At 40.7% G+C, this 12455-nt stretch overlaps 1 protein-coding gene across 19 annotated transcripts in view; it reads right to left on the bottom strand.

The window, feature by feature from the left end:
- Positions 1-12455, bottom strand: part of Potec (POTE ankyrin domain family, member C) — a 108530-nt gene that overhangs the window by 88763 nt on the left and 7312 nt on the right. For 12 of the 19 annotated variants that reach the window (XR_005495417.2, XR_010059007.1, XR_010059008.1 and 9 more), the window contains exons 2-5: positions 8995-9109; positions 8670-8843; positions 7554-7660; positions 5429-5566 (exon numbers count right to left, since the gene is read on the bottom strand). Coding sequence is in view for 14 of the 19 variants with exons in the window: in XM_063276804.1 (XP_063132874.1) it covers positions 5429-5566; positions 7554-7660; positions 8670-8843; positions 8995-9109 (534 nt within the window). In the remaining 5 variants the exon portion in view is untranslated. Of the gene's footprint in view, positions 1-5428; positions 5567-7486; positions 7661-8669; positions 8844-8994; positions 9110-12455 lie in introns of those variants that run through there. The other 7 variants (XM_063276805.1, XM_003751731.5, XM_063276807.1 and 4 more) reach the window with 5 other exon arrangements.

Here is a 12455-nt window from a genome sequence, read left to right as displayed (position 1 = left end):
CAAAGAGTTAGACAGAACAATTTGTAAATTCATCTGGAATAACAAAAAACCCAGGATAGCTAAAACTATCCTCAACAATAAAAGGACTTCAGAGGGAATCACTATCCCTGAACTCAAGCAGTATTACAGAGCAATAGTGATAAAAACTGCATGGTATTGGTACAGAGACAGACAGGTAGACCAGTGGAATAGAATTGAAGATCCAGAAATTAACCCACACACTTATGGTCACTTCATTTTTGACAAAGGAGCCAAAACCATCCAATGGAAAAAAGCATTTTCAGCAAATGGTCTGGTTCAACTGGAGGTCAATATGTAGAAGAATGCAGATCGATCCATGCTTATCACCCTGTACAAAGCTTACGTCCAAGTGGATCAAGGACCTCCACATCAAACCAGATACACTCAAACTAATAGAAGAAAAAGTGGGGAAGCATCTGGAACACATGGGCACTGGAGAAAATTTCCTGAACAAAACACCAATGACTTATGCTCTAAGATCAAGAATCGACAAATGGGATCTCATAAAACTGCAAAGCTTCTGTAAGGCAAAGGACACTGTGGTTAGGAGAAAACGGCAACCAACAGATTGGGAAAAGATCTTTACCAATCCTACAACAGATAGAGGCCTTATATCCAAAATATAGAATGAACTCAAGAAGTTAGACAGCAGGAAGACAAAAACCCCTATTAAAAAATGGGGTTCAGAGCTAAACAAAGAATTCACAGCTGAGGAATGCCGAATGGCTGAGAAACACCTAAAGAAATGTTCAACATCTTTAGCCATAAGGAAAATGCAAATCAAAACAACCCTGAGATTCCACCTCACACCAGTGAGAATGGCTAAGATCAAAAACTCAGGTGACAGCAGATGCTGGCGAGGATGTGGAGAAAGAGGAACACTCCTCCATTGTTGGTGGGATTGCAGACTGGTACAACCATTCTGGAAATCAGTCTCGAGATTCCTCAGAAAATTGGACATTGAACTACCTGAGGACCCAACTATACCTCTCCTGGGCATATACCCAAAAGATGCCCCAACATATAAAAAAGACACGTGCTCCACTATGTTCATAGCAGCCTTATTTATAATAGCCAGAAGCTGGAAAGATCCCAGATGCCCTTCAACAGAGGAATGGATACAGAAAATGTGGTACATCTACACAATGGAATATTACTCAGCTATCAAAAACAATGAATTTATGAAATTCATAGACAAATGGATGGAACTGGAAAATATCATCCTGAGTGAGGTAACCCAATCACAGAAAAACACACATGGTATGCACTCATTGATAAGTGGCTATTAGTCCAAATGCTTGAATTACCCTAGATGCACAAAACACATGAAACTCAAGAAGGGTGATCAAAATGTGAACGCTTCACTCCTTCTTTAAAAGGGGAACAAGAATACCCTTGGCAGGGAATAGGGAGGCAAAGATTAAAACAGACGCAGAAGGAACACCCATTCAGAGCCTGCCCCACATGTGGCCCATACATATACAGCCATCCAATTAGAAAAGATGGATGAAGCAAAGAAGTGCAGGCCGACAGGAACCGGATGTTGATCTCTCCTGAGAGACACAGCCAGAATGCAGCAAATACATAGGCGAATGTCAGCAGCAAACCACTGAACTGAGAACAGGATCCCCGTTGAAGGAATCAGAGAAAGGACTGGAAGAGCCTGAAGGGGCTCGAGACCCCATATGAACAACAATGCCAACCAACCAGAGCTTCCAGGGACTAAGCCACTACCCAAAGACTATACATGGACTGACCCTGGACTCTAACCTCATAGGTAGCAATGAATAGCCTAGTAAGAGCATCAGTGGAAGGGGAAGCCCTTGGTCCTGCCAAGACTGAACCCCCAGTGAACGTGATTGTTGGGGGGAGGGCGGCAATGGGGGGAGGATGGGGAGGGGAACACCCATATTGAAGGGGATAGGAGAGGTTAGGGGTATGTTGGCCCGGTATCCGGGAAAGGGAATAACAATTGAAATGTAAATAAATACTCAAGTTAATAAAGAAAATAAAATAAAATCAAGAGCATATAAACAGTCCACCTAACCTCATAATCACTAATCAAAATTATTTTGACATTTTGGTATGTGCAATAAGAGAAGAAAATGCATATAAATCTTGAAAAATTAGCAGTTTTTTTTTCAGTATGTGATTATATGCACACAAAATCATGTGCCTGTAGGGTATAGAATCTGAAGTGCATTTTGGTATGTAAATAAATGCAGAATCAGTATATAGACAATATAGTTATTTTAATAAAAAAAGCTAAAAGTTTAAAATTGAGATTCTGAAAATGTGTGTTTGAATCTGGCTTGGTCATCCACTCTAGCTGTATAGCAGGTTTTTTGGGGTTTTTGTTTGTTTGTTTTTTATTCTTTTCTCATATATTACATCCCAACCCTCCATCCCCTCCCCTAGTCTCTCCCTGTCAAGAATTTATGTTCAATATAAGAAAAACATATATACCAAAACCCCACCAAATCTAACCCTAACCCAACCCCAAACAGTCCTTTGTGGCAGGGAAGCACGGAAGCAAGCATGGGGGAAAGAGAGCAGGAAGCTGAGAGCCCACATCTTCAGATATGGATATGGAAAGAGACAAGGTGAACTGGGATTCTCACATGGGGTTTGATCTCACAGTCTGACCCAGTGACCTACTTCCTCCAGCAAGGCTGCACCACTTCAGGCTAAATACGCCACCAACGGGAGACCAAGTGTTCAAGTGTCAAATACTCAGGGAGCCATTTCTTATTCAAACTACTATAATCACCATCAGATTTGGAAGATGGGGTCTTTTTTTTTAACATGATAAGACTTTGTGGTACTTACGTTCGCCAAAAACAGGTAATTTGTTCAATAGCTTGTGGGGTAAAATTTGAAAATATACTGAAATCGTGGAGGACAGATTTATGTAGCTTGGAAATATGGAAAAAATTATTTAAGTGACTAATTAAGAATTGGAACCTGGAGAAATAGAATAGATTTTTGTGGATGGACTGGGGGCAGATGGTAATGGGATTAGAAAGGATCAGGCAGGGTGTGGGGTGGGAGGAATGAAGAGAATCCTGAAACAACTGGAATTGGGGGGGGGCATTTGGGACTGATGTAGAAACCTAGTGCAATGGAAACTCCCTGGAATCCACAAATGTGGTCCTAGTGAAGTCTCTTAGTAAGGGAGGATATAGAGCCTGAACCACCATCTTCTATAACCAGTCAAAATGCCCAACAGCAAGACTGGGACCTCAACCCAGCCACGAAACCTTCGACCTACAGTCTGTCCTTCCTGCAAGATGTGCTGGGGCAATGGTGGCACGAAACTTGTGGGAGTGGCCAAGCAATAACTGCACCAACTAGAGACTCATGCTGCAAGAGGAATCCCATGCCTGACACTGCCTAAACGGCCAGGAATCCGAGTCAGAGCAGCCTAGGATAGAACCAAACATGACTGGTGTGATGATCTGAAGAAAAATATTCCCCCATAGGTCCATAGAGAGTTGCAGTATTAGGAAGTGTGGCCTTGTTGGAGTAAGTGTGGCTTTGTTAGGAGTGAGTCTCTAGTTGATATCTCTGAAGCTCAAATCAGGCCTATTGACTCATTGTCTTCCCTCCTGCTACCTGCCTACCTGGATGTAGAATTCTCAGCTACCACTTCAGCACCATGTCTGCAAGCATGCCACCATTCTTCTCAGCGTGATAATGGACTAAACCTCTGAACTGTAGGCCAGCCCCAATTAAACATGTTCCTTCTTATTGTTGCTGTGGTCCTGGTGTCTCTTCACAGCAATAAAACCCAAACTAAGACAACTGGTAAAAAAAAAAATCAATACAATGATTCCTTATGATGTTCTGCTATTCTCATAGATCCATGCCTAGCCCAATTGTTGTCAGAAGGCCATCATCCAGCAACTGATGGGGGCAGATGCAGAGACCCACAGCCAAACTCTAGGCAGAGACAGGGAATCCCACAGAAGACAGGGAAGAAAGATTGTAGGAGCCAGAGGATTGAATAACACCATGAGAACATAGCCCATAGAAACATCTAAGCAGGGCTTATAGGGACTCACAGAGACTGGAGCAACAATCACAGACCCTGTATGGATCTCCACTAGATCTTCTACATGTGTGTTATGGTTGTGTAGCTTGGCGTTCTTGTGGGACTCACGACCATAAAAAATGTGGCTATTTCTGATTCTTTTGCCTGTGCTTTGGGTCCCTCTTCCTCCTGCTGGGTTGCCTCGTCCAGTCTTGATATGAGACTTGTGCCCAGTTAGGCCATGTTTGGTGGATATCCCTGGAAAGCCTGCCATTTTTTAAGGGAAATGGAGGAGGAGGAGATCTGGAAAAGAAGGGAGGTGGGGAGAGGAGTGGGGAAAGTGAAGGGTGGGGAAACTGCAGTTGAAATGTAATGTACGAAAGAATCTTAAAAGGTTTAAAAAAAAACAGAATTGGAACCTTCCCTGACTAGAATGATTTAGAATCATCCACACTTGGAAATGGAGCTATTCAAACTATAAGGAGTTTCTGAATAAAATTCAATGTCAAAGAAGAGCAGACTCTTTGATGTCTTCTTGAAAAATTATTGGAGTTTTTTTCTGATATTTTGGAGAGGTCACAACACATATTTAATGGCAGAATAGCCATAATCCTCTTAGGTAACAACATGTTGACTGCAAATTAAGGTTTTGAACAGATGGAAAGAGAACACTTTTGGAATAAAACTCATAAGAAATGAAAAAACTGTTCTAATGAATATGTGAATATTACCACAAAAGGTCAGGAATCTGAATCAATAAAGGGTGACTACCGAGTAGCAGTTAATCCTTACAAAACTATAGGATTCACTTTAATAGTGAAGCTATAACAACAGAATCAACAAGGAGAAAAGGACATGACATGAATATCTTTTCTCTCTCTGACTTGTGAGGGAAGGTTGACTCCCTTGTACTTTCAGAACTAGTTGGTTTCATAGAATTTCAAGTAGCAGTGGTAGAAGACAGCTTTTGTGGATTTTCTGCTAAAATGGACATTATAAGACTAAAGTAAACAATTAAATAAAAATGTGACACTGTGCACAAGGGTTATGTTGGAGTGCAATGGAGCATTCTAGAATCGCTAAGTATAAAGATCTTCAAACTCCCAAGGACAAGGATTATGGAGGTAGCTCAATGGTAGAATACTTGCCTTACCATCAGGCCCTATTTTCAATCCCAATATTATTAAAAATCAAACTTGTCTTGAGATCAATATATCCTGCACCCATTTCTACTTCTAAATAATCCATCACTTTCCTTGGTTTCCAGATAATGAACTGGACTAACTCACTTCCCTTTCAAAACAACTGAAACTGACAATGAAATCTCATCTGGGTGGTTATTCGAAACAATTAATGTTAACTAGAATTACTTACACATCACGATCACCCTCAATAGCATAACGTAAAGCAGTCCATCCAAATAAATCTTTCAAATTTATGTCAGCACCTTGTTGAAGAATAAGGTTGACCATAACTGGACAGTCACATCTTACAGCATACATGAGAGAATTTCTAAAATAAAAATAACTTCAGTTACAAACCTGAATAGTTATTTATATTTAAAAAGTATTAGATACACTTTGCCAAAAAGCTTACTCAACTGTATAGAATTATTAACAGACATAACTATTTCGTCTGTGTAAGATCCAGTATTCAACACTACGTTGTCTTCAAAGCTGAAAAGACATAACACTCTAGTAGATTCCTTTCTCACTCTATTACACAGGAGGATTCCCAAGTCAGTATTCTTTGATGGACAACTATGTTTCTTAGGAAAATTTATCTGAAGTACATTAAAATTTAGAAGATTTCACCATTCTCTCCATGGCTTAATAATGTGATATTTTGCAATTTATGCTCATGTCAAATAAGTGATATTATTTGTGTGATTAATATAATAACGGTAACAATATAAAATTATATTGATAGTAGTGACAAAGATAGTTACAATGAGAAACCAGATCTTTTGGGTTCAGACTCCATCTTAGAGAACATGGCCTAAGGTTGGACTCTACAAGTAAACTAACAAACTGGCACCTAGCACCAGTTTCCAGGTTACTCCCCAACAAATATACGCCTCCAACTTATTAGCATTCCCCTGGCACTTCACTTCCTAACAACCACAAATCAGGAGAAAAGCAGAAGTTAAGTTTATGGTTTGGCTCCCAGCACCAACCAATTATGTTAAAGGCCATAATGGCCCCATCACCAATCAAATGTGTGCCAGGCTAGAAACCCCTTTGCTTGTTTGCTTGCCTCTATATATGCTTGCCTTAAACTAGGCTCAGGGCTCTACCTTCCATCCTGCTGTGTCAGGGTTGACGAGGAGCCCAAGCTGGAGTTTGAATAAAGAGACCCTAATGCAATTGCATCGGAATCAGCTCCTTGTTGGCCTTTTGGGATTAATGAACAACTCCTAGCAGAACAATAGTACTTTCAGTCAAATGATGCTGATTACCACATGATGGGCACTGAGATAGGATGTATATTAATATTTTCTTCAAACAAGGACTCAATATGTATGTTTCACTATGTTGATCAGGCTGACCTCAAACTCAGAGATACCCATGCCTCTGTCTTCAGAATGAGGAGATCCCAGCAAGCTCCCACATCAAAAGTCTTACAACCACTCGTCACTTGTATTATTACATTTCAATATATTAGTGATGTGTTTTCTCTGGCTTAGCCATACAGCACTGGGAAATGGCACAGACAAGACCTACAGGAAGCTTGCTATCAGTATGGCAGCAGCAGGTGACGTCATCCATGTGCTGCTGGTTTTAGACATAAAGAATGCAAAAATTATAGGATTGTGGAGATTTACACCAAAGTTTCAGGAGAAGAAAATAAACCTATGAGACCAGGCAATGAGTAGCAGGCTGGAATTTCCAGCATAGATCTCCTGATTGAGTTTTATGTTGGATTGTGAATGGAAGTAAAGTTACAGTGGAAACCTTGAGTATTGAGAGGTTAGGGTACACAGGGCTCCTCGGGAGGAGTCCTCCCACATTCTCCCAATCATGGAGATAATATGGGATGCTTTCCCTGCCGAGATAGAGAATACATTCTGAGGCCTTCAACCAAAATAAACTTTCCCCTGTCATGTATACCTATATGAAAGGTAACTAACATACAATGTTCTTTTTACTTTTATACTCAATATAAAATTTTCTAAAGAAAAGTGTATTAAAACAAGATTAGTACACTTTAGCTAATACAATATTATATGTACTAATATCGGATTAAAAACTAAAGAAATCAGCCAATATTAATAAGAAGAGTATGAACCTTATATATCACTCACTCTAAGTTACTGAAATTCTAATCTGGGAGTAGTAGCCCATGCCTTTAACCCCAGCCCTTGGGAGACAGAAGAAGGCAGATCTCTGAGTACAGAGCAAGTTCTAGGACCCCAGAGCTACACAGAGAGACCTTGCTGTACTGTGTTATGTGCATGGTCGCGTCTGTTGAAAGGTTTTTATGAATCAAGCGACTCCACCTCCTCTGTGAGTCAACGGCATGCACACTTGCTTCCATCCTGACTAAGAATTGCGCCATCTTCAGTCTGTTCTCCTTGAGAGCAAGCAAGAGTGGCGTGAGGTTATCCTGTAAAACAGCAAAATAAACTTACAGTTCGCAAAGACCCAATAGGCATAACTGTTGGCATTTAGTCTAGACTCTGCCCCACAGTTACCTGGCAACAGCCAGGTGTGCTTGACTCACTATAAAAGGGGCTCCTTGCCCCTCCTCTCTCTCTTGCTCTTCCCCTTGCTCACTTACCTTCTCCACTCTGTCTCTCCATTCCTCTCCCACCCCCCATCCCTGTCTCTTCACATGCTCATGGCCGGCCTCTACTCCTCTATTCCTCTCTCTCTCTCTCTCTCTCTCTCTCTCTCTCTCTCTCTCTCTCTCTGTGTGTGTGTGTGTGTGTGTGTGTGTCTGTCTGTCTGTCTGTCTGTCTGTCTGTCTGTATAACCATTAGACTGAGCTCAGGGACCCTGTTGAGGGAGGTGGCAGAAGGACTGGAGTCTCACAGGGGGATTGAACCCCATAGGAAGAACATCTCCTGGCTGGACCACCCAGTGCTCCCAGGGACTAGACTATTAATCAAAGAGTACACATGGAGGGATCCATCGGTCCAGATACATATGTAGCAGAGGATGGCCTTGTCTGACATCAATGGGAGGGGAGACCCTTGGTCCTGTGGAGGTTTTATGCCCCAGCATACAGGGATGTTGGAGCAGTGGGGCAGGAGAGGGTGGATGGGTTGGGAGCACCCTTATCGAGGCAAAGGGGAGGGAGGAGAGAGCAAATGTGGGATGGGGGGAGTTGTGGAGAGGTAACTGGAAGTGGGATATCATTTGAGATGTAAATGAATGAAATGATCAAGAAAAAAGAGAAAGAAAAGAAATTCAGTGTTTTCACATACATTTGTCTTTAGTGTAAAGAAGAAAGCTGTATTTTCTAAGTACAAATACTTTTCAAAGTACCAATATTTAAAATATTTCCCTTCCAAATATCTAAGCATTTTCATTCCAAAGAACGAGTGAGCTTCTAAACATAGGTGATTAGCCCTGCATAAATCACACGTGTTTCTAAACAGAGTGATCCTTACTTTTGTCCTTTCCTCAATATCTGCTCCATACTCTAGCAGCCTGGCAGCCATTGCTGAATTCCCACCATAGACAGCATAGTGCAGGGCAGTGTTGCCCCTGCTGTCTTTAATGTGCAGGTTAGCATGGTGCTCTAGCAGAAAACACACAATTTCATCTTCCCAGCTTTGGACAGCCTTAAGGGATAGTAACAAGAAACACACAGTCAGCTCAAAGAATTTATGATATAAACTCATGGGTTTCGCCATTAATTGTAATTACAAAAGATGAATTCATTTTTACTTCAGTCAAGATAATCTCATTCTTAAAATGATGACTATGGTCTACCTTCATCAGGGGTGTGATGTTATGATTGTCACACACATTAATCTCACAGCCACGCCTCCAGAGATATATCACCAGTTCTAAATGTCCATAGAAGCAGGCAAAGTGCATGGCATTCCTGTCGAGAAATCACAGTGTACTATCTCGATATGTGCAAGTATTCTTGTAACCAGAACAGTTAAATAGCATACATGGCATTGCCTTTTAAACAAATATGTAATTCTCTTCTGAAGAAATTTGTTTTCACTTGTGAAATTTCTTCCAAATACACACACATACATCAATCTGCTTCATTCACATTAAGCCTCATTTAAAAATTCAGGGTACAGAACACAGACCCTTTGCCAGAATGTAGCACGAATGACTTTTATCCCAGTTCACTATGACCCCTTGTCTCCAGTTCTTCTGAGCCAGTCTGTTCCTGTCTGTTGATTGCCATGCTGCCTTCTGCACTTGTCATTAAGCTCTGCTCATGGCATTCTCCTTTGACACTCCAAGTTTGCCCACATTCCTACCACACAGCAAGTCTATTGCCCTATAAGCCACATGCTGAAGGTGGTGTTCAGGAAATGAGAAGGAACTGGAACCAACAACTGATTATGCCCTCCCCAAAGCCTGACCCACAGAAACTTACATCTATTCATATGGTTCCACAACTCCCAAACCAGAGCTACCATCTGAGGACCAAATGCTCAGATACATGAGTGAGGGAGAGGGTACCTTTGAACTCTAGCAGATTCTAATCCTACTCTAAGCTCTGTTATCTACAATCATGTCTTACCCTTCGTGGGCTTTATTTCTGCTCCAGTAAAACGGAACATCGTGATGCTTCATTAAGAATGTATAAACTAGGGGCTGGGGATTTAGCTCAGTGGTAGAGCGCTTGCCTAGGAAGCGCAAGGCCCTGGGTTCGGTCCCCAGCTCCGAAATAAAGAACCAAAAAAAAAAAGAATGTATAAATGATATCTAAGAAAGATTTACTTATAACATGCTAGATATTAATCATATTACTCCAACTTAGCATACATGGTTAAACAGGTTGGTAAGGCAATACAACTATACCCATTTTGTAGATGTTTTAAGGATTCTATATTTCAACAACTGTAAGGCAACTTTTTGGGGGGGGGTCTTTTTTTTTTGGAGCTGGGGACCGAACCCAGGGCCTTGCGCTTCCTAGGTAAGCGCTCTACCACTGAGCTAAATCCCCAGCCCCAAGGCAACTTTTTTTTTAATGAGCCAGGATCTTCATGTCCAGATTCATGAACTCATGCTCCTCTTGCTCAGATGCTGAGGATGGTATGCCCTTCTCCTGTTTTAGAACTATAAATTATAGCAGCTTTTAGATTTTTATTAATACTCAAAAGAATGGGTCAGAATACAATCCTATATACAATGAGTCCTTTGAAATCTAGTTATGCCAATTGTACTTAATACATTTTACTTTTTACAAACACAGTCAAAACAGCAATAGCAGTAGCAACAGCTAAGCACAGAGTAACCAGGGCTTTGGTTTTCAGACTTAAAAACCAAAGAAAGGAATTGCAAGAATCAAATGAGGAAGTATCATTTAATTTAATTTTAGTCAATATTGCTACTCTGGGCCAAAAAAAAAAAAACATGAAGTTTTCAAGGAGGAATGGATCCTTTAAGATAATAATGTGTGCATGGTAGATATTCTGGTTAAGCCTGGAGACTGAATGGATTGAGAGAATGACAGGGATTCACGTTTCTATATAGGAACTATTAAAAAGTAAGGTCATTCCTGTACAAAATTAATAGCCATGTATATCTGCTTTCTTTTGTGTTCATCCTTACAGTCAGTGTCTTAGCTTGGGAATCTTTGGCGTGATAAAATAGCATGACTAAAGCAACTTGGAGAGGAAAGGGTTCACTTGGCTTATACTTCCACAGCACTGTTCATCATCAAAGTAAGACACGACAGGAATTTAAACAGGACAGAAACCTGGAGGCAGGAACTGATGCAGTGGCCATGGAGGGGTGCAACTTACCAGTTTATTCTTTATGGCTTGCTCAACCTGCTTTTTTATAGAACACAGAACTACTTGACTAGAGATAGCACCACCCACAATGTGCTGTGCCCTCCCCCTATCAATAACTAATCAAGAAAATGTCCTACAAGCTTCTCTACGTCCCAACCATATGGAGACATTTTCTTTATTGAGGTTCCTCTCAGCTTGTGTCAAGTTAACACATAACTAACCAACACAAGCAGGGGTTGTCCCTAACGCTGTTCCTGCCTGTGGATCCCATTCCTGAGCTACCTTGTCTGGCCTCAGTGGGAGAGGTTGTGCCTGGTCCTACAGTGACTTGATGTGCCAAGGTAGGGTGATGCTGAGGGTGGGGACTGCCCCTTCTCTGAGGAGAAGGAAAGGGGGAAATGGGGGGAATCTGTGTGAGGGAAACTAGGAGGAGGCCTGATATTGAGATGTAAAGTGGATGAATAATGAAAAATAACTAACATGGTCTGCAATTATTTGCATGAGTCTATACAGAATAAAACCATGCTCAATAATAGTTATACAATATAAAAATCTATAAGCACAGATAAAAAGATTATTCTCAGAACAGACTAAGTATCAACAGAAAATACACACCACACCACACACACACACACACACACACACACACACACACACACACACACACACACACAATTAAAAGGAAATGTGAGATTTTTCATCTGTAAATGAACACAGCCCCGCTCTTTGAATGACTACTTGAAAGAATAGTAGAAGCGTTTAGAGGACCATTCCCAACTAAAACAGGAGGCAAAGAAAGACTCAGTGCCAACGCACTGCATTAAAGTAAATTATATTCTGTCTCACTGAAAATAAGCTAGAAATAATGTTTTATAAAAAGGACCAGAAACCAAATGTTCAAATTAAATATGTAAGTCAGTGGTTCCTAATCAATGACCCTTTCACAGGGGTGGCCTAAACCCATCAGAAAAGGCAGATGTTTACATTATGTTTCACAACAGTAGCAAACTACCATTGTGAAATAGCAACAAAAATAATTTTATGCTTAGGGGTCACCACAACATGAGGATCGGTATTAAAGGGTAGCAGCATCGCAAAGCAGAACTGATGATTTAGGAGTAAAAAAAGAGGAAAATTCATGTGTAATTCAAATGTTTGAAAATGCTACATTAGACTTGTACGCATAGTTTGCTAAAACAAGTCTACAATCAAAGTTTGTGTAGATGTACTCAAACTGGTGTCACTTAACTAATCATTAGCTAAATCTGACTATGCTAATATTCCTCTGTGTCTGTCTGTGCCTCCTTCAAGGTGAAATATTCAATGGATATTTTTTTAGTAACTGTGTTCCTCTAATAATTTGACATTTTAAGATAGGCTGATAAAAATAAAGTGCTGTGGGTTTCTTTTCTCCCTACTGGGACCACACATACATATACACTTATACATTCTAATACACATTCT

Source organism: Rattus norvegicus, chromosome 17 (genome assembly GCF_036323735.1).
Source record: "Rattus norvegicus strain BN/NHsdMcwi chromosome 17, GRCr8, whole genome shotgun sequence".
Lineage (NCBI taxonomy): Eukaryota > Metazoa > Chordata > Mammalia > Rodentia > Muridae > Rattus > Rattus norvegicus.
Note: the sequence above shows the minus strand (reverse complement) of the source record. Positions and strands in the feature narration are given on the sequence as shown.